At 43.6% G+C, this 25,811-nt stretch overlaps 3 protein-coding genes across 5 annotated transcripts; 2 read left to right on the top strand and 1 right to left on the bottom strand.

Annotated features, from left to right (window-relative positions):
* Positions 1-662: 662 nt before the first annotated feature.
* atp6v1ab (ATPase H+ transporting V1 subunit Ab) lies at positions 663-9,940 on the bottom strand. Its single transcript, XM_085362343.1, has 15 exons — positions 9,873-9,940; positions 6,847-6,948; positions 6,451-6,579; positions 5,013-5,227; positions 4,790-4,927; positions 4,546-4,697; positions 4,291-4,453; positions 4,104-4,212; positions 3,812-3,934; positions 2,727-2,841; positions 2,550-2,613; positions 2,255-2,458; positions 2,027-2,121; positions 1,446-1,617; positions 663-1,193 (listed from the first exon to the last, which is right to left on the bottom strand). Exons 2-15 carry the CDS (start codon positions 6,926-6,928, stop codon positions 1,101-1,103), a joined length of 1,854 nt encoding a protein of 617 aa, XP_085218469.1. The 5' UTR covers positions 6,929-6,948; positions 9,873-9,940; the 3' UTR covers positions 663-1,100.
* Positions 9,941-11,040: 1,100 nt separating this feature from the next.
* Positions 11,041-14,947, top strand: naa50 (N-alpha-acetyltransferase 50, NatE catalytic subunit). Of its 2 annotated transcripts, none has more exons than XM_085362344.1 (5): positions 11,041-11,236; positions 12,539-12,675; positions 12,900-13,019; positions 13,363-13,429; positions 13,540-14,947. In XM_085362344.1, exons 1-5 carry the CDS (start codon positions 11,229-11,231, stop codon positions 13,715-13,717), a joined length of 510 nt encoding a protein of 169 aa, XP_085218470.1. In that variant the 5' UTR covers positions 11,041-11,228; the 3' UTR covers positions 13,718-14,947. The 2 variants fall into 2 exon arrangements, with proteins under 2 accessions (XP_085218470.1, XP_085218471.1); XM_085362345.1 differs by having other exon boundaries at positions 12,542-12,675.
* Positions 14,948-15,183: 236 nt separating this feature from the next.
* Positions 15,184-24,259, top strand: usf3 (upstream transcription factor family member 3). Of its 2 annotated transcripts, none has more exons than XM_085362928.1 (7): positions 15,184-15,267; positions 15,787-15,913; positions 16,029-16,060; positions 16,154-16,236; positions 16,327-16,423; positions 16,538-21,390; positions 22,401-24,259. In XM_085362928.1, the coding sequence occupies exons 2-7, from the start codon at positions 15,870-15,872 to the stop codon at positions 24,210-24,212; spliced, it is 6,921 nt and encodes a 2,306-aa protein (XP_085219054.1). In that variant the 5' UTR covers positions 15,184-15,267; positions 15,787-15,869; the 3' UTR covers positions 24,213-24,259. The 2 variants fall into 2 exon arrangements, with proteins under 2 accessions (XP_085219054.1, XP_085219055.1); XM_085362929.1 differs by having other exon boundaries at positions 15,790-15,913.
* Positions 24,260-25,811: the final 1,552 nt, after the last annotated feature.

Raw genomic sequence — 25,811 nt, forward strand, 5'->3', positions numbered from 1 at the left:
CCTTAGTGTCAATTGAGCATGATTTAAGACAACAGCCTACCTGAGTATCATTGCTGACCGTGTCCATCCCATTATGACCAGTGTACCCATCTTCTTACTGCTGCTTCCAGCAGGATAACACACCATGTCTCAAAGCTGAAATCATTACAAACTGCTACCTTGAACTTGACAATGAACTCACTTTTACGCTTTATACTTTTTTGACTTTGAGGTACAACTTATGCTACTTATTTAAATTATTTTTATGTTGTGTTTAACTTGATATTTAACTGCTAAATTCACATGAGATTAAGACTATTTTATATTAGATTACAAGCACTAAGATTCAGCTGTTGCTTTTAACCAGTAGTAATTAAGGTAGTTAAAATGTTAGGCAAATCGATCCTGAGGTCAGGAGACTACACAGTATGTGTGATATGTGGGGAAACCAGTTTGACAGCTCCAGCAGTATCATCAGAAACAATGAAGTCAAACAGGCGACGACACCACAATGTCTGTTTTTTTTCTCATGTTTTAATTCTTTGGGAGTAACATGATGAAAGCACTGGACAGCAGAGCGTTGGACTCTTACACATTCACACAGCAAAGTACACAGCACTGCACAGCGTGAAACACAACCATAAAAACAAAAAGAAACAAAGCCTTTACGTCAAAATGCTGGCAATAAATAGACTGATCTCATTAAATTTATATTCAATACTCTTCTGTACAGATGGTCTGTGAATTACAATACATCAACTGAACAATCCTCTTCAGGAAGAGCAACACAACACATAGGATTCATGTAAACAGAGAAAGGAATTACCAAGGTGAAGGGATCCCTGTTTCATACACACATCTAATTCACATACACGCACACATGATCGATGACCATGCAGAGGATCCAGAGTGTGCCGATACGAGGCAACGAGTAATAATGAATACAGTACATCTTTCTCTTTTCCCTCCACATGAAATTTCACATGCACACACTCTCACACGGTGACTCACAGAGGAGCACAATTGAGTACAGATAGTTTGAGGGATACATGGAGGTGGAATGTGATTCTGCAGTGGAGGGGTCTGAGATGAAAACTCGAAAGATTGTGACTGGTGGGCGCCTATTCCTCCAAGGTACGGAAGGCGTTCTGCATGTCCTCCACCAGCTGTGCATACTCGGCCTTGATCTTGGCTTCACCATCCTTAACCGGGTCCTACACGGAAATAAACAGGAATAAAGTGTCAAAGCTCGAAAAGAAAACGATCTGTGTTGGCTTATTTAATCCAACAGGTAGAAACAGGTTCTAAGTTAACTTTTGACTTCTTGAAATCTTGCTGCTTAAAAACTAACACAGAAGAAAAAAAAAACAAAAAACTTCTAAACCAAAAAAAACAAAACCAAAAAAACAGATGATGGAAGAACAGAAGAAACATACGGTGGCTTTTGCATGTACACCTGAACACACCTTGAATTTCATCGAGCTGATCTTGTAGAGGATTTCTCCCATGTGCTCCCTGATTATGGCCCAGGTGATTTTGTTGTCGCTCTGAGCTGTGGTTTCCACCGCGTGCCGTGCCATGTCATAGAAAGCTATCATGTTGGAGAGAATGCCCACTGTCTTGTAGAAAGGACAGAACCTGAGGAGATTGACAGCAAAGAGTCAGGAAAAAAAGGAGCTAACTGTAGATTAGGTCAAGAAACGGGGGAACGTATGATTTATAAAGAGTAGCTCTAGGGCCAGACTTACTGCTTTGCAGCAGCACAACCTGGGTTTCGCCGTTTGTTTGTGCAAACTGATTTACTAATGTTTATGAAATGCAATTTACAGCTAATACTGTGATACCGCGATTGCAATGATATTTAACGCAGAAAAAAAGCATCGTATTTTTTGGACCTGGACACTATTTTGGCCCCGTTTAGTAAATATGCTGTTATTAATCTAATGATCTCCACACAGAAATTACCCAGCAGTGAATCATCATTTTTTTCAAAATCTGAGCCAGTAACATCAGTTAAGGTTCAAGTCATGTAGGCTATAAATGTTACCTGTCATAAGGAGTGTAACCGTTCTGCTGCAGGAAGTCATCTTTGATCAGTTTGGCCACTTCCAGTGTGATTTTATCTGTTTCTGCCAGTGAAGCCTGTCAGAGATAATGACACCTTAATTTATTCATGTGAAAAGACTTCAATGAATTTCTGAAACACGCCAAAATGGAACCAGTGAACAAATTTTTTTTAGGATCTGTTTCTGGCTTTGTCTCTGTGGTAAATTACCTTTCCGACAAGCTGCACAATCTCTGCCAGGTCCTCTTCCTCCTGCAGAATCTCCTTCGCCTTGGTACGCAAAGGTACAAATTCAGGGAAGTGCTTGTCGTAATATTCATCCAGGGCGCGGGTGTATTTGCTGTAGCTGATGAGCCAGTTGACGGATGGGAAGTGCTTCCTCTGAGCCAGCTTCTTATCCAAACCCCAGAACACCTAAGAGGGGAAAAAATGGGGGAAATAATAAAGCACATCTGATTTTATAAAGCTCATCCAGTCAGCGTGGGATCAGAAGGTGATCCTTTACCTGAACAATACCAAGTGTGGCTGAGGTAACAGGATCAGAGAAGTCACCACCAGGGGGCGATACACTGGAAAAAAGCACAAACATTTTCATTAAATTGCTGTATTCAACTTTCTGTTGCCTCTCAAAAAAAGATGTGCAGAGTAATGTCTCCCTCTACTGATGCAAAGCTGTACTCACGCGCCTACAATACTGACGCTGCCTTCCCTCTCTGGGTTGCCCAGGCACTTCACTCTTCCGGCACGCTCATAAAAGGAGGCGAGTCGGGCACCCAGATACGCAGGATAACCACTGTCTGTGGGCAGATGCAGGAAATAGCTTTTTATGCTGTGCCAAGTACCACTCTGCTTTTATTTTACCAAAGACCGAAGCACCAAAGCACACCAGCTCCACTCTAATGAAATTCGAAGCTGTCAGCTGTTTTCATACAGTCGCTTTTGCAGTTTTACCTCAAACAACACAAAATGGTTTAATTCATACTTATGGGTCAATATTTGTTCTATCTATATAAAGTCAAATGAAGATAAGAGAATGGCATATATGCTATATGGAGTGCTATTTATATAGTGCACTCATACATACATTCATGAGGTACTTTATTCTATAAACGTTAAGTATTCCATCTACCTCACATCGACGGGCAATTTATAACTACTAATTAATTTAGCATGCATGTCTTTATACTCCTGGAGGACGCACAGAGAACCCATGTAGGTAATGGGAGAACATGTTAACTCTATACAGTAGGGCCCTAGCCAGACTCAAACCAGAATCTTCTTGTTGTGAAGCAACAGTGCTAACCACTGCACCACCGTGCTGCAAAAGTAAACTTACATTTTCAATTGTTGCTGTTTTTCTATCAACCAGAAATACACTGCAGAAGCTTGAGAAGGCCTTTTGTTCAACGGGCAGCTTGTTTCAGTTGCTCTGTTGTTTTTATTTAAATGGCTGTGCTTTTAAAAGTGAAAATAGGGTCCATGTACGAAAATAAAGCAAGCGTACTGTTCCTGTTACTCCCATGTATATCTTTAGAAAACCTGATATGATTGTGATGAATCTTTTGAACATTTCTCACAAGCCCCTCCTGCTGTTGCGTAGCTTAGGTGAAAATTGGACTAAATCCACCCTCAAAAGACTGACTGTAACCAGCTAAATCTGTGTTACAATAATTAGGAAATCCTTGAATATTTTCTTCCCCATATTAGACCCTAACATTGCGCCCTAAAATTTTAAAAAGCTCTGCTCACATGAGACTTCAAACTTACCAGCAGGCATCTCAGCTAGACGTCCAGAAATCTCCCTGAGAGCCTCAGCCCAACGAGAGGTGGAGTCGGCCATCATGCTCACGTTGTACCCCATGTCTCTGAAGTACTCAGACAGAGTGATTCCTGCCAAAATAAACTGAGTTAGAAGGCACAGCACATGTGAGCCAATTAAAAAGAATCACACGAGGACAGTGAGTGAGCAATCCCTTAAGAGTGAGTGTTCTTCATTATAAGAGGATCGCACAGTTAGGGTGAGAGATAAAAAGTACTTTAGGGTACTGTTAACAGTCACCTGTGTAGATGGAGGCTTCTCTGGCAGCTACGGGCATGTTGGAGGTGTTGGCCACCAGCGCTGTTCTCTTCATGATGCTCTCCGTCTTTCCATCCACCTCCATCGTCAGCTGTCGCCCAAACAACACTGTCAGTTACCTCTGAACAATAGTTTCCTTAGAAAGGGGTGCCAGTACACTGCCACTTACTTCAGGGAAGTCTCTCAATACTTCTGACATCTCATTTCCACGCTCCCCACAGCCTACGTAGATGATGACATCACTGTTGGAGTATTTGGACAGGGACTGGGAGATGACAGTCTTTCCACAGCCAAAGGCTCCTGGGATAGCTGTGGTTCCTCCTTGCACACATCTTCAAACCATGAAGAGAAGAGATTAGGAAAACCTTTCTGAAACAAAAAAATCATCAAGGGTAAAAGGTCTGAGGGAGAATTTGAGACTCACGGGAAAAGGGCGTCCAGCACTCTCTGTCCGGTCAGCAGCGGGTGATTGGCGGGCAGCTTCTCTGTGACAGGCCGCACTTGTCTGACAGGCCACACCTGCACCATGGTGAACTTCTCCTTCACGCCTTCAAACTCCAGCTCCATCACCACATCCTGACACAGAAACACACGCGACATCAGCACAAATCAACGCCTCACAAGCTGCTCGTAAATTACAACCGCAGCTGAAGGCATGTCAGACTCACAGTGATATCATAGTTTCCAGGCGGAGCCACGTAGGTCACGGTGCCTCTGTTTTTAGGAGGCAACATGATCTTGTGCTTAATGAGGGAGTTCTCGTACACCATACCGTAGATGTCGCCGCCTGTGATGTGACTGCCAACCTAATAGAGTGAAAAGAGATGTACAGTAAATCTAATTCACCCGACATCTCAGACTTTTCAAGAAGAAGTCTCTACAAACTCCTACCCGCAGACTCTTGCTGGGAGAAAAATCCCACTTGAGGTCTCGGTTGAGGGCTCCAATATTTACACCTCTGGGAATGTAGATGCTTTGTGTGAGGTCATTAATGTCCTTCAGAGGTCGTTGGATACCATCAAAGATCGAGCCCATGATTCCTGGACCCAGCTCGACTGAAAGAGGTTTCCCCGTGCGGAGCACAGGATCGCCCACAGACACACCAGCTGAATTCAAGCTCAGAAAAATCATCAGGGTTTGGGTGAATTAGTTACCACCTGAGGACTAAGATAACCCCAGTTTGATTATTTTATAAGCAGCAAGGTGTTCAATAGTCTTGAACTCCCCCCCTCATTTCTTTATATTTTAGCTGGTAAGTGGGAAATGGACGCAGAGATTTGAAACATTTTCAAACATGCAGGGAAAACAGTATTTGGCAAAACTACAACCTCGAAAGTCAATATTTGGCATGACCACCTTTCTTCTTCAACACAGCCTGAACTCTCTTAGCCAAAAATCTGTTTTAGCTACAGACACGACTTTAAGATACTGTTCATCTGCTGTAAACAGATTTTAGGTGTTTTTGTCCTCCGTTTGTCCAGTTTCCTCCAATTTCTTAAGGACACACTTCAGGCCATGCCGTGTTTTTGTGACAGGCTTCTAGTAACAATGTTTCTAAGCTGTCTGTCATGTATAAACAAAAAAAACCTGGTTTGTCCCTCCAGTTACGTGCCTTTTTTTAAGCTTGAATGAGTCAACAAACAAAAATACATTCCTTTGAAAATAGTCAGTTACAAGGACTAGATTGAAGAGTCCTTGTCCTTTGAAAGACCTTCGGAAAACACGGAGAACTCAAGGCTTGCTCAAGACTGCTTTAAAAAATACAAAATCGTTTTGGTTTCTACACAGAAATGGAATGTCTGTTATATCCAGATTCACACGCTCTCATTAGGAATTTACGGCTGTGACTTAATCCATCCAGTTACATAAAAGATTATTTTTTATAGTAAAGGGTACAGTAGCTTTTTCCAAATTAATTGACTACGTCCTTAAATACGGTCAGTGATGACCCCAAAACAATCTGGGTAAAAGACACAGGATGCCTTTGAAATGCTTGAGCATCATTATCCTTACCACCAGTTAGGGATGGAAGTATACTGACAATTAGATAGTAAATACAGCAGTAGCTTAGTTACACTGATGTTATTAATACTGTCCTAAACAATGTCACCTGCAGCTCTATCAAACTTGCTGCAAGAAGCATAACAAATGATGCACCCACTTTAGTGAATCTACCACAAATCCAGGGTGGAAGAAAGAGACCGAGTAGCATGAAATGAAGAAATCCTGCAACCAAACCCTATCTGACTGTTTATATGGACATCTTCTTCTTGTTTCAGGTTCAACTTTTATAATATCCCATAACAGCAGCGTAATAAAATAAGGATACATGTCTCTTCATAGACCTGGATGGTGGCCATGTCTCCCTCCAGCCTGATAATCTCTCCCACCAGCTCACTGTGGCCGACACGGACCAGCTCATACATGGCTGCTCCTGCCATGGCCGTCGCTGTCACCACTAGAAGCACAGATGAGATGTAATCATAAGAGTGGTTGCTTTTTGTTTGACTGAAATGAATTTCGCTGTTTGTTGTAAAAGCAAAGTTGTTGTGCCTTTGTAGGATAAAATAGTGCTCACAAAACCTTATTGTTGTGACCAAGACTGAGAAATACAGATGTGGTTAAATGTGTTTGTGTCATTACACCTCCTCAGTTTTTTCTGGAAAGTGGTAATAATGTGTTAAATATGAAAGAGGAGTTTCATAAGGAGTATGTGGTGACCGACCTGGTCCAGAGACTCCGTGAACGTATCCAAACTGGCTCTCCCTCTCCTCATCCCTGATCTTGGGCAGCTTGGACATGTCCATCTTCACGTTTATTAGTCAGACTGGAAGAAAAGAAACATAAGCAGCTGTTACTGACAACAACTTCCCTTTTTGTGACAAATTTAAAATGACAAATTAGTTCATTTTCAGCATAAAGCCCCTACGAGAGTTCAATTCAATTTTACTTATATAGCACCAAATCACAACAACAGTTGCCTCAAGGCAATTTATACTGTAACCTAAAGACTCTGCAATAATAAAGAGAAACCCCCAACAATCCTATGACCCCCTATGAGCAAGCACTTTGGCAACAGTGGGAAGGAAAAACTCCTTTTTAACAGGAAGAAACCTCCAGCAGAACCAGCCTCAGGGAGAGCACCCCGGTTACCATCTGAGGACAAAGATAATCCGCGTTTGATTATTTTTATAAGTATCAATTTGAAACTTCTCATTTTCAAGTTATTGCATTCACAAACTTAGGTGCCCATGGTGCCCGCCCAGCAGCAAGTAAATGGGAATTCAGCTGGGAAGTATTTTTGCAGGCCAGTCGAACTCTTATTTAACCACGTAAAAAGAAACGTTCATGTTTAGAGTGGCTGGATGGGTAAAACCAAAGCCTTATGAGGAAATAGGAGAGGTAAAAAGAAATACTGAAAGTTAAAAGAACACCAGCACACATCTGAAAACATTTCAACATAATTACTAGTGAAACGGTGACCACCGGTGCTGAAAGTTCAAAGGCGGTAATTACAAAAGCCACCTTTAATGTGCTGATTCAAAAACTCACAGCAGCTCTCAAAAAAATGTTTCGTTTTTCTTATAACACATAGACATTCTGTGTATTCAAATGAATTTGAATACCTCTGTGATGAACTGGCAACTTGTACAGGCTGAGTGGGTAAGCAAATGGATATATGAATGTGGACTTTTGACCAGAATTGGACAAATTTATATTTTCATTATGAGTTCATTTAAATTTTTTCCTGGCATTATGCTGACTACTCTATATTGTCTCCCCCTGTAATAACCATAGAAACCTTGAAGAATGCACAGCATCACTGCTCAGGGCTCCTTGTGTTGCTGCAGTCTCAGCATCAGAGGCAGAAGTAGGCCACCTCACCAGCCAGTCCACTGGCCTACTACAGTCAGTCAGTGTGGCACATCCGGCTAACATTAGTGGGGGATCCCACTGCATCCTCTTTTTTTTTTTTTTTTTTTTCATATGAAGAATAGGGTGCATCTTTCCCACATCAGGCTGTTCCTTTTTCTGCTATATTTATACCTCACAACTCAGCCACATGCAGCTGTAACACAAGCTGCCATGAGTCGTGACACAGACCCATCCTCACAAAGCGCTGCCTGCAGATGCTCTGCACACATTCAAGATCAGCTTTATCTGCTAAATATATTCATTACTTGCAGTTACATCAAGAAAATATGCCTATATTGTGGATTTCTTTTTCTGCTCCCCCCCTTTCTTTCCATCTTTCTACATCTATGTCCTTTATTGCCCTTCCTACTGATGCACGGATCTTCCTGCTCACGCTAGGCTGCTTGGCCATCTGTGCTGGAATAAAGCAGCTCCACCTATTGATTAAAGCAAGAACTGCAAGAGAGATATACATAGGAAGGCTTCACTGCTCAAAAACACCAGACTAAATTTACTGGTTTTAACTGGATAATACTGGTATTATCCAGGGAGCTCACCTGGAAAACCTGTTAGTGTACCAGAGGCAAGCCTCTGCCCATTTGATTAATAACATCACAATAAATAACAAAAGAATTACACATAAAACATCAAATATGTCTTCTTTTAAAGCAGCACAATAATATTTATTGGAATAATTAACTTCTGTATGTAATAAACCCACAGAGTAGCACTTTTTCATAACTTCCAGATACAACAGCTATGGAAAAAGTATTCTACATGACACTAAGTCATATGATCCTGGCACATGAGTCTCTTTAAGGAAGTGGAACACCAGCATGGTGAAAAACTGGGAAGTCAAAATCATAACTGTCTATGTGGAAACTCTGGAGATTTTCTCCCACCTGACTGCAATACTTCATATATTAACCTCCTAAGACCCGAACTCTTACACGGCATGCATATTTAATTTCTCTTTGATATTTGGGCATATTGGGGCGCGATGAATGTAAAAACAAAGAATTACCAGATTTTTTTTAACCTTATTTTTGTTTTTAAGAAAAATAAGAGCCACATATGAGGATATTCGTTTAGAATTTTGATAAAACAGTAGCTGTATAATGTCCTTGTAAGTGGATATCAGGCCCTCGTAGAGCAAAATTTCGTATTTTGGTCTAAATAGCCCAAAATGTGATGTCCACATATGTGGACGCCAGGTCCTAGGAGGTTAAAGACAATTTACCACAGCATTAATATACTAATGTGGGCAACAATTGACGGCAAGCCTCCTGTTGGGACCAAATGTTACACCGATAAAACAGCTTATCAGACAGCAATTGAGGAGTCTGTAGTGAGTTTAACCCGAGTGTCCCTTCTGACCTGTATGAGATGTTGTCTGGGTGAAAACAGTCTCAGTAATATTACATGTAAGTGAGGTGATTCTGCAAAGCATCCTGACATGCAGATGTTAAATGAAAGTCCAATGGACGCAGGTAACGCTGCTGATCGAGTGCACAATATTCGAAACTATAAACTAGCCAGTTGTTTAGCCACAACAGGAAGAGTCTGAAATCCGAATAATAAAGCCGGAAAAAATAATGTTTGTAATTTCCACTCGGCCATATTTTGTCCTTACGTTAACAACAAGGTTAGCTAGCTGTGTGTGTGATTAGGTGTTGTGAAAACGATAGCAAGACTGGTTTGTCGGCCTGGGTGGAAAAAAATGCTGTCTCTACTATTCTGCTGCATAGGGATTGCTAAACGGTTTCACTGTACACACGCATCCAAATATACTTCGTAATATTAAAACGACGTTAAAATGAAAAACGGGATATTTACCGTGTGGCTGTGAAGTGTCCGTTTACTGTCTTGGTTCGAGAGAGGAACGCTGGCTGCTGCAGAGCGTGACAGCGAGATCAGCTGACTTCATTCACTCACCGCTTGCTTTTACTGCGGGCTAGCGGCAACTGGCGCCATTTTGGATCCTCCCCTGGACTACCGGAAAGATCTCTAACTGGTGGATATTTGTGGTCATTTAACCTACTTAGCATAAAGCACGACTCCGAGCTCATAGCTTCTCATATTGTTGTTGTAAACCCTTGTCTTAAATTATGTTTTCACCTTTGTGGTAAATTGGTTTTATGGGAGACTACGTAAACTTTTAAGTACACCTTATGTGAGCGAGCGTAAACCCACAGTGATGTAAGTTCTGTTGGTATGCAACGATAAACAACCTATCTACATTACATAGATCATAATGAGCCACGGCACCTTATCTCTCATGTTGTTTGATATCTTTTCAGCAACGGTTGAGCCAAAATGGAGGTGCTTTCACAACTCCCGGTTTATCTTTCAGGTGGTTTAGGAGTAAACGATAAAAATGTAATTTTGATAAAATACATTTATTTAAATATGTATACATACCCCCAGTTTGTTTGTTTTTTTTGTTTTTTTATTTTTTTTATTGGGGGGTGTATTTATTGGGGTAGTTTCTCCAAACTACAAATTTACAGAACTACAGGGCTCATGGGTTTTTCTTTCGCTTTCGTTGTGTAACAGAAAATCTCAGCATCCATATGACCAACACTGTATTACATATATAAACTAATTTCGGATTTCCTTTTTTATGAGTAGATAAATATAAAAAATAATTTCAGTAATATATTTAGAAAACTAAAACGATAGATTTCATTGAGTAGTAGTAATCCAGTTCTGGGGCGAAGACGTAGGCGCTTTTCCCCCAAAAAATATAATGCTTGCTTTCGGAGGTCAGACAAATGCATTTCACACGCCTCAATGTCACACCAGAAGTAAGGTCCCCTTAAATAATGCGAGACGAATACGAGCCCTATATAATTATGACTGAGAACCAGGATGTTTTCAACACATAAACCGTTATTTAAATGTCTTAATTTGGCTGGAAAAGAGCCTGAGAGTCCAAATCCAGGTCAAAAAGTCTCATATCTAACATTAGAGGCGCGTGTGCGCATGCGGAGGTCAGGGTTGACAGTCCGTCTCCACACAGTCGTGGAAGGAGTGTGGCGGCTAAGCTAACTGCAACCATCGTAACTAGCTACATGTGGAGGGTAAAACGGGAGGCATCCCTGACCCCAACTCTTTCCAGTTTCTCACCTTTTACCCGAAACAACTTCAGAGTTCATACTCTTCGAAAATAAGGGATATCATCTCTTTAAAATGAAAGGGTGAGTGTGAACTTTTGGGTCACGAATACGTAGCTTAGCACAAGTAAAGTTTTTCATGTCTGTTTTTTTCCTACAGGAGGAGGCGGGGAGGTGACGGCGAGGCTAGCTAGCTTGCGAAACGACTTTTATTTAGGTTCATGGCCACTATATAAAGGACAGCACCGTCACTGAAGTGGTGCTGTCTTAGTTGTTGTCGTTAACTTTAGCCGCTTGTCGGTTTGTGTAGGTCGCGAACAAGCTAAGCTAACTAGCTCGCTGCTAGTGGAGAGCTGAGTCAGTAAAGCCAGTTTAGCTAAGCTAATCATAGCTCTGATTATTTTTGGTATTTGCCGCGAACCTCAGCTACCTGCACAGAGTCATACCAGTTTTGTCGAAAGTCTTAGACGCAGCTATCTCACGTTGGGCAAAAAAGTTACCATTTTAATGTCACACATGACAGCAACTTTAGCGTTTGTGCCAGCTGACTCAGTGTAACTTGATCTGCCAAAGTAACACACTATCAATGATGCTTCTGGACATTTCTGAATAAATTCTCTTATTCCACGAGGGCAATAAAGGCTGAAGTGTATTAATTGTATACTTAGGGTTTCACCGATCTCATTGTACATGCTTAAGGACAACACACGTGACCTCCACCAGTTCTTGGATGTGTAGTCGTCCTATAAATACCACAGTGAACCTCTCACTGAGGCGAGTGGACTGCTACGTGTGGGTCATTTACTAGTTACACAAATCCAGCCATGTCCCCTGGTCATCCTATAGATATTTAAAGGAGAATATTAATCAATTTTGATGGTAGAAAAGTTTCATTTTTAAGTAAAGAGTTATAAAAAGCACAAGCTGCAGGTGTTGTTAAAATTTATTTCTAAGCGGCATTCGTCCAAAGAATTACTGTTAGTAGTAGATTATGTAAATGTATGTGTGTGATTAGAGGGGACATGTTGATTTAAGCTATACAAGAGTTGATAACAGGTTCAGTTCAGCAGTGTTATAGCTTTTGGGACGAAATCACGCAGTTCATGAGAGATGATTTAATCAGTACTCAAAGTAGACAACTATCTGTGTAATTCATCTTTGAGCTTTGATAGTAAAAGTGAAATTCATCTTTGAGCTTTGATAGTAAAAGTGTTTACTCAAATATTGAGTGTATAGACTGAAAGAACTGTGCTTATAAACAAATATAAAGGATAGAAGGCTTGTAAGATGTCAGTTTATTAGTCTTTATTGTATTTTGGTTCATATAATGTTAAATGAAATGGTTTACCTGTTGTCAGCCATTTGACCGTTTTGCTCTTGTTCCAGTAGCCGGATCGAGCTGGGGGACGTTACGCCCCACAACATTAAGCAGCTGAAACGCCTCAACCAGGTCATCTTCCCCGTCAGCTACAACGACAAGTTTTACAAAGATGTGCTGGAAGTTGGAGAGCTTGCAAAGCTAGGTAAGACATCACAATACTTACACCTAGACAACTTCAGTTAGGGTGACACCTGATTATGACTGTATGTGATGACATTGATGCGTTAAAGAGGAAAGCGACTGGTGGAATTCAGTTTGCATGCACTTTAACAGCTTGATTTTCAGTCATGGGAAATGAAATGTAGAAATGTGGCTTTTAGAGGTATTTGATCTTTCAGCATCATGTTTTGTTTTGGTTTTTTGCAGCGTACTTCAATGACATTGCAGTGGGTGCTGTGTGCTGCAGAGTGGACCACTCTCAGAACCAGAAGAGACTGTACATCATGACACTTGGCTGTCTAGCACCCTACCGTAGACTTGGAATTGGTAAGTAGTAGTAGATTGTTTCTGTTATTGATTCCTGAAGAAGAAACTTTTTTTTTTCTTCCCCACTATCATTAATGATCCTTATGTGTGATTCAGGTGAATAGAAGCTCTACTGTCATTAGTTTGATAACGGAAGTTACAATAATAATACATTTTATTTGAGGGCACCTTTCAAAAAGCCAAGTTCACCTTACAAAAGAACAAAATTAATAAAAGGAGCAATTGTCATCCTCTATGAGATGTATGATAGACTAGACTGTTTGATACTGTTTCTTAAAAGTTATGAGGACCTCAAGAAGAGGCTGTTGTGCAATTGGTGATTTTGTTTTTACCTTTACGCCAGGTACAAAGATGCTTAATCATGTGCTAAACATCTGCGAGAAGGATGGAACTTTTGATAATATTTACCTGTGAGTGTTTGCAGAATTTGCATGAAAACTTAACTGCATACAATAATTATTTTTGACTGATTTTCCAGATGAGCTGCCTGTTAATGCATTTGTATTTTCCCACTCTACAGTCATGTGCAGATCAGCAATGAGTCGGCCATTGACTTTTACCAGAAGTTTGGCTTTGAGATTATTGAGACAAAGAAGAATTACTACAAGAGGATAGAGCCTGCAGATGCCCATGTGTTGCAAAAGAGCCTGCGCAGTCCTTGTGCACTGCCCAGTGGAGAGCTTCAGAAGTCAGAGTAGGGGCACAGCGTTCGGAAAAGGCACTAATGTGGCCACCTCCACAGAAACAGAACTGTGACAAATGCCCCAGGATTCAACACTTTCTTCAAAGGACGCTAAAAAGAGAAAACAAATTTCAAGCATAAAAGTTGCTGCATTTATTTCACAAGAGGGTCCCCTGTTGTTGTTTTTTTTTTCTTTTTTTTTCAAATTCTCTTCATACTGTTAATTGACAATGACAAAAAGCTAAGCATCCTATAGTGCTCCTGTTGACAAAGTTACCAACTTCTGACAGTTGACATGGTGGAGGGGGAAAGAGTTGGTGTTTTCAAATCACATTGTTGTTTTTTTTTTGTTTTGTTTTTTAAATGCGGTTATTAAAGCTGGAGGGGACATATCTATGCTGTTGATCAAAGGAAATCAGTTGGTTTGGAAAAGTAAAGGGAAAAAGTGCTTGAAAGACCATCCCCCGACACAAATGCAGTCCCAGGTGGTCAGCTTGGAGTGATACTTGAGATATGTGGAACAGACAAAGCTCTATTCCTGCACCACCTGAATCTTTGGACTCATGAGAAATGAGTCTGACCGGTTTGTTGTGTCCGGGGGGGCAGAAATGCGTCCCCTCAGTACAGGAGAAAGGGGAAAAGCTTGACGGTTTTGTGGCAGTGGGAATATGCGTTCAGTACTTTTAATTTTTAAATATTTCCAGGCTGTTATTTAAATCCCCCTTCAACTAGTCTGTTATTTTTATTTTCCACACTGAAATGGCAAATGGTTCAGAGGTTCTCCTGGGTTTATCACAAAGAGTGAAAATATAAAGGAACGAGAGAACCAAACAAATGTATTGAATGTGTTATGAATAACATCAGATCGATTTGGATTTGGGCATTATTTTCAGTAGTATGGTGGAGGTGTTTGTGGATGCTTGTTTCTAAATATATACAAGTGTTTTGAGACATACCTTAAACACCTTTGGCACCTTATGTAGCCATCTTATGACATTGGTCTTCTCAAACTTCCTGCCACAGTGAGCTTCAGTGATTACACACACTTTCAGCTGAAAGTTTTGGAGTTTTGCTATGATCTCTTAACAGTGTATTACCCAGAGGAAGCTCTGACACCTCTGCATGCAAGGAGAGTTGTGTCCTCTCCACTGTAGTATACGCATGTTTTCATTTCTTTGGAGAATTTTATCTTTTCTGGAGCTCTATATTGTAAGACTTTTTAACGTCTAAATGAATAAATTACTATTTGCAGTAAAAGTTGTGTTATGTTTTGACATTATGAATATTTAGTATAGAAATTGGGTTTTGTGTGTGTGTGTATGATTTATGTCTCCCTCTGCCTTAAACTCTTCCTTGGATGCTTATAGGTGTTGTGATTGGATATAACCTCCTACCTCTGGAATGCTATTGGCTTTCAGGACTGCGTGCGGCCCGCCCCTTTCAGCACTAAGTTAGGTTATTCAGATTGTTTTGGGAGATGAGTTGAAAGCTTTGCTAGCTAATAGTTAGCCTCCAATTTTTAAAGTTCTTACAGGAACAGCGGTCTCCAAAATGTCGAGGCTAAAGGTTCGTGAAAACTACTCTCTGTAAGCAGCATTTGTGTGAGCACGGCCGAGAAGCGACTGGCGTTGTTCTGCTTAATAATCATGTCGGTGTCGATAAGCTAAGATAGCTGTTAGCCTGCTAGCTATCAGAAAGCTAGCTGAACAGGTAATTTCTTAGGTTTCTTTGCAGGTTTAAATATATGAACATCGCTCGCTGCCGATATTGATACACAAGCCCAGGAGAAAGATCTGTTTAATCACTTCGTGTAACACTCTAATTATTTTGTAACGTGTCGGTAAGTGTTTTTATCTAAATGAGTAAAGATAGGGTAATTACACTAGCTTGTTAGCATCTGGTAGTAGTAGAGGCTGAGTGTAGCTTGACAGATTTAATACTTTTATATCTGCTATTGTATGAAACAGTATGAGCTCATCACTAGTGTATCTGTACTATTTTTCTCAGCTGATACACAGCGGTGTGTTGACAGTGCTCTTATTTATAATCAATACTCTGTTCGGATGCTTTATGTTTTGCTTGCAGCAGGACGAGCACGGAATGGATTTTAGGTCCAGCTGTTGATGTGTTGACTGGTACCTTATCATACAGGCAACTGTGAGGACAGGATGCCAGAGATGACTGAAACTCAGACACCTGGCCGTAAACCCAAGTAAACATCTTTGAGATATAGTCTGTTTGTTCCGGTTCAGTCAAATAATTTCCCTAAGTGGTCGTTTAAAATGTGAACTGTTCAATTTTTTTTAACGTTATTTTATTGTTTGCAGAAAGAAGAAAAACAAAGAATCTCACAATGCAGGTAAAAAACCATAGATGACCATAGATTTATTGTGTAGGGTTTACTTTAAATGTACATGAATTCTGATGACTTTGTGTCTTTTTGTTGTTTTAGTTGAAAGACACAGAAAAGAAAAGATTAATGCCGGGATTAACCGCATTGGTAATCTTTTGCCATGTTCCCAAGCACTTAAACAGGTAAGAGACAATCTGGTGTTTCTGTTTGCCTAAATATAGTGAAATTAGAGCAAAATATTTTAATAGAAAAAAATGTGATTTTATTTTTAGAGTAAGAACATGATACTGGACCAGGCCTTTCGTTACATCACTGAACTGAAGAAACAAAATGATACAATGCTTCTGGAAGGAGGAGATAAAGTCCAAGGTAAATTGTAATATTGTACACACCAGCTTCCTAATTTAGTTGGAGTATCCTACAAGTTAAGTGTGAATATGGATTATGTGTGGTTAAAGTCATGAACTCTACACCTCATTGCAGCAGAGGAAATCCGTCGGCTGCGGCGTCAGCTGGAGGAATTGAGGCGAGAGAGTGCTCACTATATTGAGCTCCTCAAAGCCAATGACATTAACCCTCTGGAAGATCCCACTATCCACTGGAAGGGCAAACAACGCTGTGCTAAAGTGGCAAAAGTTCCCCCTACTCACCAGCTCCCAAAGGGGATAATTGTTTGTTCTAATGGCAATGGGAAATTCCCTGCAGGAAAGGAGACTAGCCCAGGAAAACAGTCATCTGAAACATTAATTATTCAGCCATCATCTGAGGCCAGTGCCAGATTAAGGGTTAATGGAGCCCTGCTGCATGTTAACAACTCTTCTTCTACCCCTGCACTTCTCCCTGGGTCAGCAGCAGCACCCACTCAGTCTACACCCAGCCTGAGAATGATAGAGCAGTGTGTGGTTGAAGCACCAACTGTGGCACCCACTCTGCCACCTTCTGTGTCTTACATCACCCTCCAGATTCCTGCAGCATCCACGTCAATGCCTCAGCAAGCTCAGCCCCTCACCTTAGCAGCTACTTCAGCCTCACAGCTCCCCACTGAAGGCTCTGCTCTGCCTGCATCCACCCACCCTACAAAAGCTTCAGAGGGTTGCTCATGGGTAACGCAGGACGCTACCATAAGGACTGCAAGTTACACTGCTATCCCAACCAGCCAAGCCCTTCTCAGGGCTGGGGCAGCAGGCAGCACACAGACTACCTGGACAACACTGCAGATGGCAGGGAACACAGTGCAGCCAGTCTGCCAAAGTCTTTCCACTCCAGAAGTCAGCAACACCACCCAGCCTATCCAGCAGGTGACTGTATGTCCAATGGGCAGCAAACCATCTGTTCACCCAATTCAAATACAGATGCAACCACAGGTGCCTGTACAGCAGGCACCTCTTACAGGTCACATTCAAGCGCAGCCGTTTCAAAGAGCACCCCAGATACGGCCAGCAGTCCTAAACCAGACACAGCCTCAGCCTATCCTAGCATGCCAACCTCAGTGTGCTGTTCTTCCTCAATCAGCCATAGTGCAGCAGCCACCTGTGGTGGCCCACCCTGCAGTCGTGTCTCAGCCCCAGCCTACTCTTCTTCAACCAGCCATAATCCCACAACCTCAACCCCTCCCTCAGCCAGCCCTGGTACCCCAGCCACAGGCCACCGTGCTTCCTCTCCTTCAGACCATGCAGGTGTTGCAAGTCAACCCAGGTGGAGCAACTGCTTCAGGTGTTACAGTACCACAGAACACAAACAATCCAAGTGTTGTAATCCTGCAGCAGGCCAGTGCTTGCCCTACCCAGCCAGTTGTGAGGGAGGAAATAACAAGTCAAACACCATGTCAGCATTTTGTAATCATCCAGGCACCCAATCAGGCTGCAACTTCTGCTCAGAATCCCCAAGTTGGCATGGTGCCTGCTGCTATCCCTACTGTTTCCACTCAGATACCCATGACCAGCACCTCGGTGTCTGCACCATCCTTGCAAAGTGTAGGGGGAAAGCAGCTGGTGCACATTCTTCCTCGCCCTGTTCAGCCTCAAGCGAGCCATCCTCCGCAGGCCACCCAGACATCATCTTCTCCACCAGTTCCTACAACCCCGCAGACTATCACTGTGAATGGACAGGTGTTTGCCTTGCAGCCTGTGAAGACTTCTGATAAGGCCAGTTCCCAGGGTGGCCAGAGTACATTGCACCTAGTCCAGCCCACTACCAGTGAGGAACCGACTACTAATGTGGCTCTCAACAGCTTAGGGGCCCTCAGCAGTCTCAATCAGAGCATCTCTCAGGGTCTTCCTCTTAACATTTCTAGTCAGAACAATGGTCAGCCTCCACCTGCTCCATTATCAGTGTTGCAGCAGCAGCCTCCTGCTCCAGCATCCATCTCTGGAGCCACACTTGCACTACCTGCCCGACAGCTACAGGTCCCAGTCACATCAGGGCTGGTGGTTAGTACCTCTAAGCCTTCAGCAAAGAGGCTTCGCACAGCCTTGAATATGAAGAGAGCAGCAGCAAAAAGGACTAAAGCTGCAAAGAAAAAGGAAACCAGTCCCCCACAACCTGCTGTAGCTCTTTGTGCCAAGCCAATAGCTGCTACAGGAGAGAGCCAGACAGTTCAGGTTACAGGATCTCAAATTTTACAGTCTGCATCTGTTAAAGTCACAGACATTAACTCCACATGTACCACAGCTGTCACAGCTATAGATAAAGCTATAGGTAGTGTCACTACACAACAGAACACACAGAAAATGATTGTAAGCAGTTCATCCAGCGGGCCAGCTGTGTTTAGTCAATCCCATCCACGGGATAAAACCTCTGTCAGTGCGTCTCAGAGTGATTCGACATTCAGTCATTCTAACACTAGCAGCATCACAACTGCAGTTACAACAGTCACTGCCACATCGATCGAGCCATCGGTTAGTTCAGACTTGGTTGACAAGAGTAAAGTATCTCCACTTTCTGGCAGCGACTCAGCTGTAACCAAGCTCTCAACTGCTGAGGCTAAACATCCTATCACCAGTACAGAAACTAGCATAACACAAACTAAGTGCACTGCCAGCACTGCTGCTTCTGGACAAAACCGACCTGTGGTGACCTCAGCAGCTGCCTCTGAAACTCTGTACACTTCTTCCTCTGTTTCTACTGTATGTTTGACTCCAGTCTGCACCAGCAGTACCACAGCAACTGCACCGTTACCTTTTAATAAGACTACCCAACAAACATCACCTTGTGGTTCCCAGGGATCTGCTTCACAAGATTCTCTGCCTTGTAATAAACAGGAGTCTCAAGCCACTCCTTCATCTTCTGTGTCCACAACTCTGTCATCATCTGCACCTGCATTTTCTGCTATGCACAGCTCTGCAACAACCCCTACAACAAGTTCAGATATTAGTAAAAGGAACACTGCTCCCAGAGTTACAACACAGCAGACTGATGTGAGCACACCCAATCTGTCCTCCTGCCATCCTACTGAGGGCAAACCGCCTCAGGCCCCTAGACCAAACAGTGAGGCTCAGGAGGAGATGCAGTCCACACCAGCAGCCAAAGAGAGCTTAGTAGTGGCTCCTGACATTCCTCCTAGAAAGGACTTTTCGTTGTCTCAACAGGTGTACACTAACTTAGATGATCAAACTCTGGAGCACTCTTTGACCTCTAGCAGGCAGACTGATTCTCCCATGTCTTCTGGAGCTGGGGGTGGTAGAGGGTTTTCTGTGGCGTCCATGCTTCCCCAAGGCCACACTATCGGTGCATCATCTGGGTCCTTTGGAACATTTACATTCACAAATGAGCAGGCAGAGATGCTGGCGTTAGCCATGCTGGAGCAGGACAGCCCTGGAAGGAGGAGTGGAGGGTGCTCTGGGGAAAACACTGCATCTACTAACCCCACCACAGCCACGTGGGAGCCCACAAAAACCACACCAGTGTCAGCCAGTAAAGAACGAGGCTCAGCTGGGCAGCAGGCTAAAGTGAATAAGCCTATTGACCCAGGAACAGTTAAACCTGCTGTTGAGGTGTCTGTCAGAGGACAGGTTGGGGAAGGGCCTGTGAGTGCAGCCGGTGGAAGCAGACATCCACAAAACATCTCTTACTCCCAGTCTCAGCCTCTTCCCCAGGTCCAGTCTCAGAACTCATCCCAGAGTGGGACAGTGGCAAGCCTCAGTGTCAACAACCTGATTAGGCCCAGCTCTAGTCACCAGCCCTACCCTGGCTCCCCAAATCTGCCTGGCCAACAGGCCTCAACTCCCTCTCCTGCGGGGACCTCATCTCTTATATCCCAAGCCTCAAATAATGCTCACTCACCCTGTTCAGGTGCTACACAGCCAAATGAGTACATCCCCTTAAAGACTACACTAATGAGGGCTCAGGGAGGAGTTGGTATTGGCGAGCGACAAGTAAAGCTAATTTCCAAGCGGCAGGCTCAGGATGAGGTGATGTTAAACACTGGTAAACGACCTAAGCCCTGCCCTCCATCTGGTAACCCTGTCAACCACATGGATGTGAAAGCCGCTGACCACAACCAGATGATGGTAGGTCAGCTACCGTCGTCTTCCTCAACCGTCATGACAAGGATTAATTCAGAAGGTGGAGGCCCTATCTTCTCTGCAAACTCTTTTATGAGCCCGGTAGTTAGGCCTGCAGATGGGCACTGCCCTCCACAAGGACCTCCTGAGCAGAACCAGCCAGGGGTACTTCATCTGCCCCAGGGGCATCAGCAGCATGCTGTAACACAGCCTGGTCAACATCTGGGAGGGAACCTTTACATGAAACAGCAACAGCAGGAGCAGCAGAGGCACCATCTGTATCATCTGCAGCACCACTTGACACAGTCAGACCCAGCACAGCGCCACTCAATACACCAGAGGGCGCTGCAGCAACAAGAGCAGCATGTCCAGAAGAAGCGGGCACTCGTCAGAGGCAGTCAAACAGGCTCACCTGCTGGCCTGCAGCAGAAGCAGCATCACCTGGAAAAGTCTGGAGTTCAGCAGCAGCAGCATCCTTCACATCAACAACAACAGGCACAGCATCAACAGCACACGCAGCAGCAGACCCAGCAACATCCACAGCAGTCACACCAACAATCACAGCAGCATCAACAGCCAACACAGCACCAGTCTCATCCCCAGCAGCACCAACAACAGACACACCAACAGCCTCCACAGGGACAGCATCAACAACACCAACAGCAGCAGCAGTTGCAGCAGCAGCAGCAGAGCTCTCACTCCAGACACCAGCAGCATCTGCAGCAGCAGATCCAGCAGCAGCACTTTAGGCACCAGGAAAAGAGTTGTGAAGCACAGGCAGCCAGTTCCAGGGGCCATCACAGTAATCACCTGGCCCAGCAGGACCACCTCAAGGTTGGTGTCATGTGATATAAAAAGTGACAGTTGCATTTTTAGCATAAAGCATATTTGAAAACCAGTCCACTGGAATGTTTTTGTTCTCCATGTACCATTTACTAAGTATTACCCCATGATACTTTTTTTTTCCTGTGCAAGAGATCTGAAACAGTTTAAGTTAGTGTAACTCTGCCTAAGTGTCCTTTATACAAACATCTGGCTGCTGCAACAGTCTACCACAGAGAAACTCTCATTTACAGAAAGAAAAAAAAATCATGAAAAGAAAACAATCACAGTATTGACACTTTATAGTGTGTGGGGGACTTTGCAGTGAAATAGCAGCTCTGCCCTTACAGCCACAGTGTAGACAGAGGAGTGTAAATTTAAGATTGTTTGTAATTGAAATGTAGTTCAATCATTGTGTTTTGTTTTAATTTCTACTATCTATTCATGAACATCTGAGAGCTGTCAGGATAAAAATGTTAACACATGCTTTGTGGTTGGATGACACTGTACACCAGGGGTTCTCAAAGTTTTGATGACAGAGTGCCACTTTTGGGACTTAACATATGATTGAGGGCCATGCAAGAAAAAGGCACACTACATTACATCACATTACAAAGTCACAACTTGCGTCAGTTCAGAGGATAGTCTTTTATGTGATTAATTCATTTCTTGATAGATTTCTTTAAGTTGATTGAGTTTTCTGAATTTCTGGACAGCAGCCTTATTTGTTAATGTTAGAAAGGTTTGGTCTGCTATGATGGGAAGAACAGATGTTGAAATTGAATAAATATCTCCCTTGTTCATTTTCTGGGCTGATATATTGTAGCGTGACATGAGTTGTGGGTGTTGAAAATGTTCAGTAGTGCATTTTATGTTTGTTGCCCTCACAAGCTGCATAAAATACTACTGAGGGGCACCACTGGACTCCACTCTGATCTGTTTTTATTGCTCTTATTGATTTATGATAGTTAAGATTCATTTTGAGGGTGTCACTGATAATATTTCCACTTTTTCTCCCTCAGTCTGGTCAAGACCATAATGCTATGCAGAGGATGATGAGTTCTAGGAGTCTGGAGCAGCAGCAGCTCATTTCTCCTCCCGCCAATCCTGTGTCACGGTCGTCTGACTTGGCCTGCACTCCATCTCGGCAGGAACGTCACCGTGTGTCCAGCTACTCTGCTGAGGCGCTCATCGGTAAAAGCTCCACTAGTGGCGAGCAGCAGCGCATCGGTCTCCACCTTCAGCCTGGTCACAGTGGCGCTCAGGAGCAGCCAGACCTCCGTGGTTATCTGGACACGTCAAGAGGGAAGGCCAACATTGCACATAACCCACAGAGCCGTCTGCCATCTGACCATCCGGGGTCCGCTGATGTTCAGCGGGTCTCAGAGTGTCCGCCCTTTAAGGCAATGGGGGGTGCAGGAGGAGCACATCAGCTCAGTGGTTTTGAGGCTCAGGTATCTCGTGGGAGTGACATGACATCTAAACCAGTGCTTCCCTCCCAGAGGGGGCCTCAGGGGCAGCAACAGCCAGGTTTCAGGATGGGCCCTGCAACAGATGGCCGAAATCGTGGGGGCTACAGTGGAGCTCATCCTGGATCACAAGGGGTCCAGGTTGGACCAGCACTGCCTCGAGAACAGGATGGATGTCATCAGAGTTTCATGCAAAGCCTCCTGTCCCCCCACCTTCCTGAGCAGAGCAACCACCAACGAGCAGTGCAGTGCTGTCCTCCGGTCAGCATGGAGTACAGCTGTGTGCCTGGAAACTCGTCAGGAGACATACAGGCCAAGACCTCCAGTCCCAGTGTTCCCCAAACCCAGAAGGCTCCGCCTATGCGACTTACAGAGGGAAACAAGGGCCACATTTCTCAGGTCAGCAGTAACATGCACCCAGGCCCAGGTGTGCGATCAGGACTCCCTCACCCTCCACCCCCACACAGCAGCTCTGAGCCAGGCCGCTCCTCCGCCCCCTCCCGTCCACCCACTGCTGTTAGCCAACACTCTCGCCACATTGCCAGAGATCCTCAGCCCACCAAACTGAGACCTGGCGACCGGCCTCGATCCGGTACGCTCAGACCGAGCAACCCGTTTGAGCCTGAGGGCCATCTGCCTCTGCCCCCTGGAGGTGGGGTGCTGCTGAGCCGACCGCAGTCTGGAGGAGAGGCACGGCGTAGCGCCATTGTGCGCTTCATGTCAGACAGTGCTCAGGTTCCTAGCGACAACAACCTGGTTCCTGATCAGCACCTAACACAAAACTTTGGTTTCCCTTTTATTCCTGAGGGAGGGATGAATCCTCCACCTCCCATCAATGCAAACTCTACGTTCATCCCGCCAGTGAGCCAGCCGAACGCCTCCCGTACGCCGTCCCTCCTCCCTGTTGAGCCTCAGAACACTTTAACCTCCTTCTACCCTTCCTATTCTCCAGCTGCTCACCCCAGCCTTTCCAGTGATGTCACCCTCCAATACTTTCCCAACCAAATGTTTACGAGCCCGAGTGCCGACAAAGGGAGCGCTCCTCCACTCAACAACCGCTTTGGCTCAATCCTGTCCCCGCCACGCCCTGTGGGTTTTGGTCAGGCCAGCTTCCCGCTGCTTCCAGAAATGCCCCCGATGCCCATCGCCAACTCGTCTGGAATCACCCCTCACATCTCCAACTTCAACTTGACCTCTCTGTTTCCCGAAATCGCTACCGGCATGCCCACTGATGGCTCAGCGATGCCAATGTCTCCCTTGCTGTCTCTCTCTAACACCGCATCTGCCGACTCGGGCAAGCAGCCGAATCGTCCTGCTCACAACATCAGCCACATTCTGGGCCACGACGGCAGCTCGGCCGTGTGAGGAGACCTCCTGCTGCAGCGTGAATGTGATGGTGAACTGGAGCTTTAGAGCAAAAATTTTAAATGTTGTTGCTTTTATTGTTCAACGAGTTCAGAAAGTGGTGATGAAGCACTTGTTGAAATGGTGATTTTTGTTGTTTACATGTTCAAAACAGTTTTGGTCTCAGATATGTTCCCTTTGGCGTTTGCCAATGTTATCATTTGTAATATCTGAACAATCTTATAATTTTACAGGAACATGGAAATGTGTGTCTTTAAAGTGTCCCTCTTATGCTTATAGGCTCCTAATTTTATTTTGTAGGTCTACAAGCAAAGGTGTGCCTCTTTGTGCACTGCTGTCTTTTTGAGGCTACACTCCCACGAGCCCATTCTGGTCTGGATGGTTAGCTCCACCAAATTCACATGTAACTGGCGTAGCCCTTCAAAAGCTGACATCTGCAAACAGAAAGCCGTAGCCACATTATAAAAACATGCCATCGCTTCTAACTTTAACATCATCCTACGTTTGAATTTGATCGAAATCACGGCAAAGCCTCGTTTTTTGTTTTTTTTTTTTAACTTGGAGAGTTTTTTCCACGCGTGTTTGCTGTTAGTGCAGAGCAGCTTTTAATGTTCAATGAGTTCAGAAAGTGGTGACGAAGCACTTGTTGAAATGGTGATTTTGCACTTCTTGGAGACTTACAGTAAAGCATTTGGAGTATTTTGCTGATAAGAGACATTTTAGAGTTATCGCCCATCTTTGAGTTGAGGTCACTGCTCGTTCTGTCCTTCCTCAAGGATGGGAAAAATTATTCCAGTTTTTTACATGGGTGTCAAGTTTTAAGTGGAATAATAATAGTCATGTGTTCTGTGGGAGAGAATGGACAGCTGTGGACATCACGGTTGAGTTGTCCTTATCATACTTCTTCCTGTTCTGCAGGGAGACGTTAATAGGCATTGCAAGCAAACCTTTGCATAAAACCTTTCTAATTCTCTTTGGTGTGGATTTTTCAAACATGTCAAATTATGAAATGGATTGAATGATGAAGAAAAAAGTTAAAAGCATAACAGGGGCACTTTAAAGTTTGTTGTAAAAATGTTGGTTAAACCGACTGGTAGTAAAACAAAATCAGTTTTAGGTTTAGAACTTGAGTTCAGTGTATCCTGGGTCATTGAGAAACCTTCTGCACAGTTACCTACTAATGTAATTTACTAACTTATCAGGTTGTGCTGTACAGAATTGTTTTTCCAAGAGCTATTTTGTAAATACCAATGTTTAATATCAGAATTATTAGATTATGTATGTATTTGTAAATACAAGATTGATTAATAAAGTTTATAAGGAGACATTTGTATTTGCTGCCAACTGGAAAACTGTGTGCTTTTTTTATTCTCTTGTCCATGACAGCATTTGAAACATTTTTCTAGATCAAACGACAGCCTCCCGCCGCTCACTCCTGACTCTCTCTTCTGATCTATACATAGTGATGATCAATTAAACCAAAAGTTTTAGATTTGGATTCATCATTTCATCAGACCTGTTGACACTAATTTTCAGTCCTGTAATGTGGCAAACTGCAGCCTTTTCTGTTTCCCTTCCTTAAGAATGGTTTCATGACAG

Source organism: Diplotaxodon limnothrissa, linkage group LG9, assembly GCF_057381915.1.
Source record: "Diplotaxodon limnothrissa isolate DT_005_m linkage group LG9, D_limnothrissa_male_GT1.1, whole genome shotgun sequence".
Lineage (NCBI taxonomy): Eukaryota > Metazoa > Chordata > Actinopteri > Cichliformes > Cichlidae > Diplotaxodon > Diplotaxodon limnothrissa.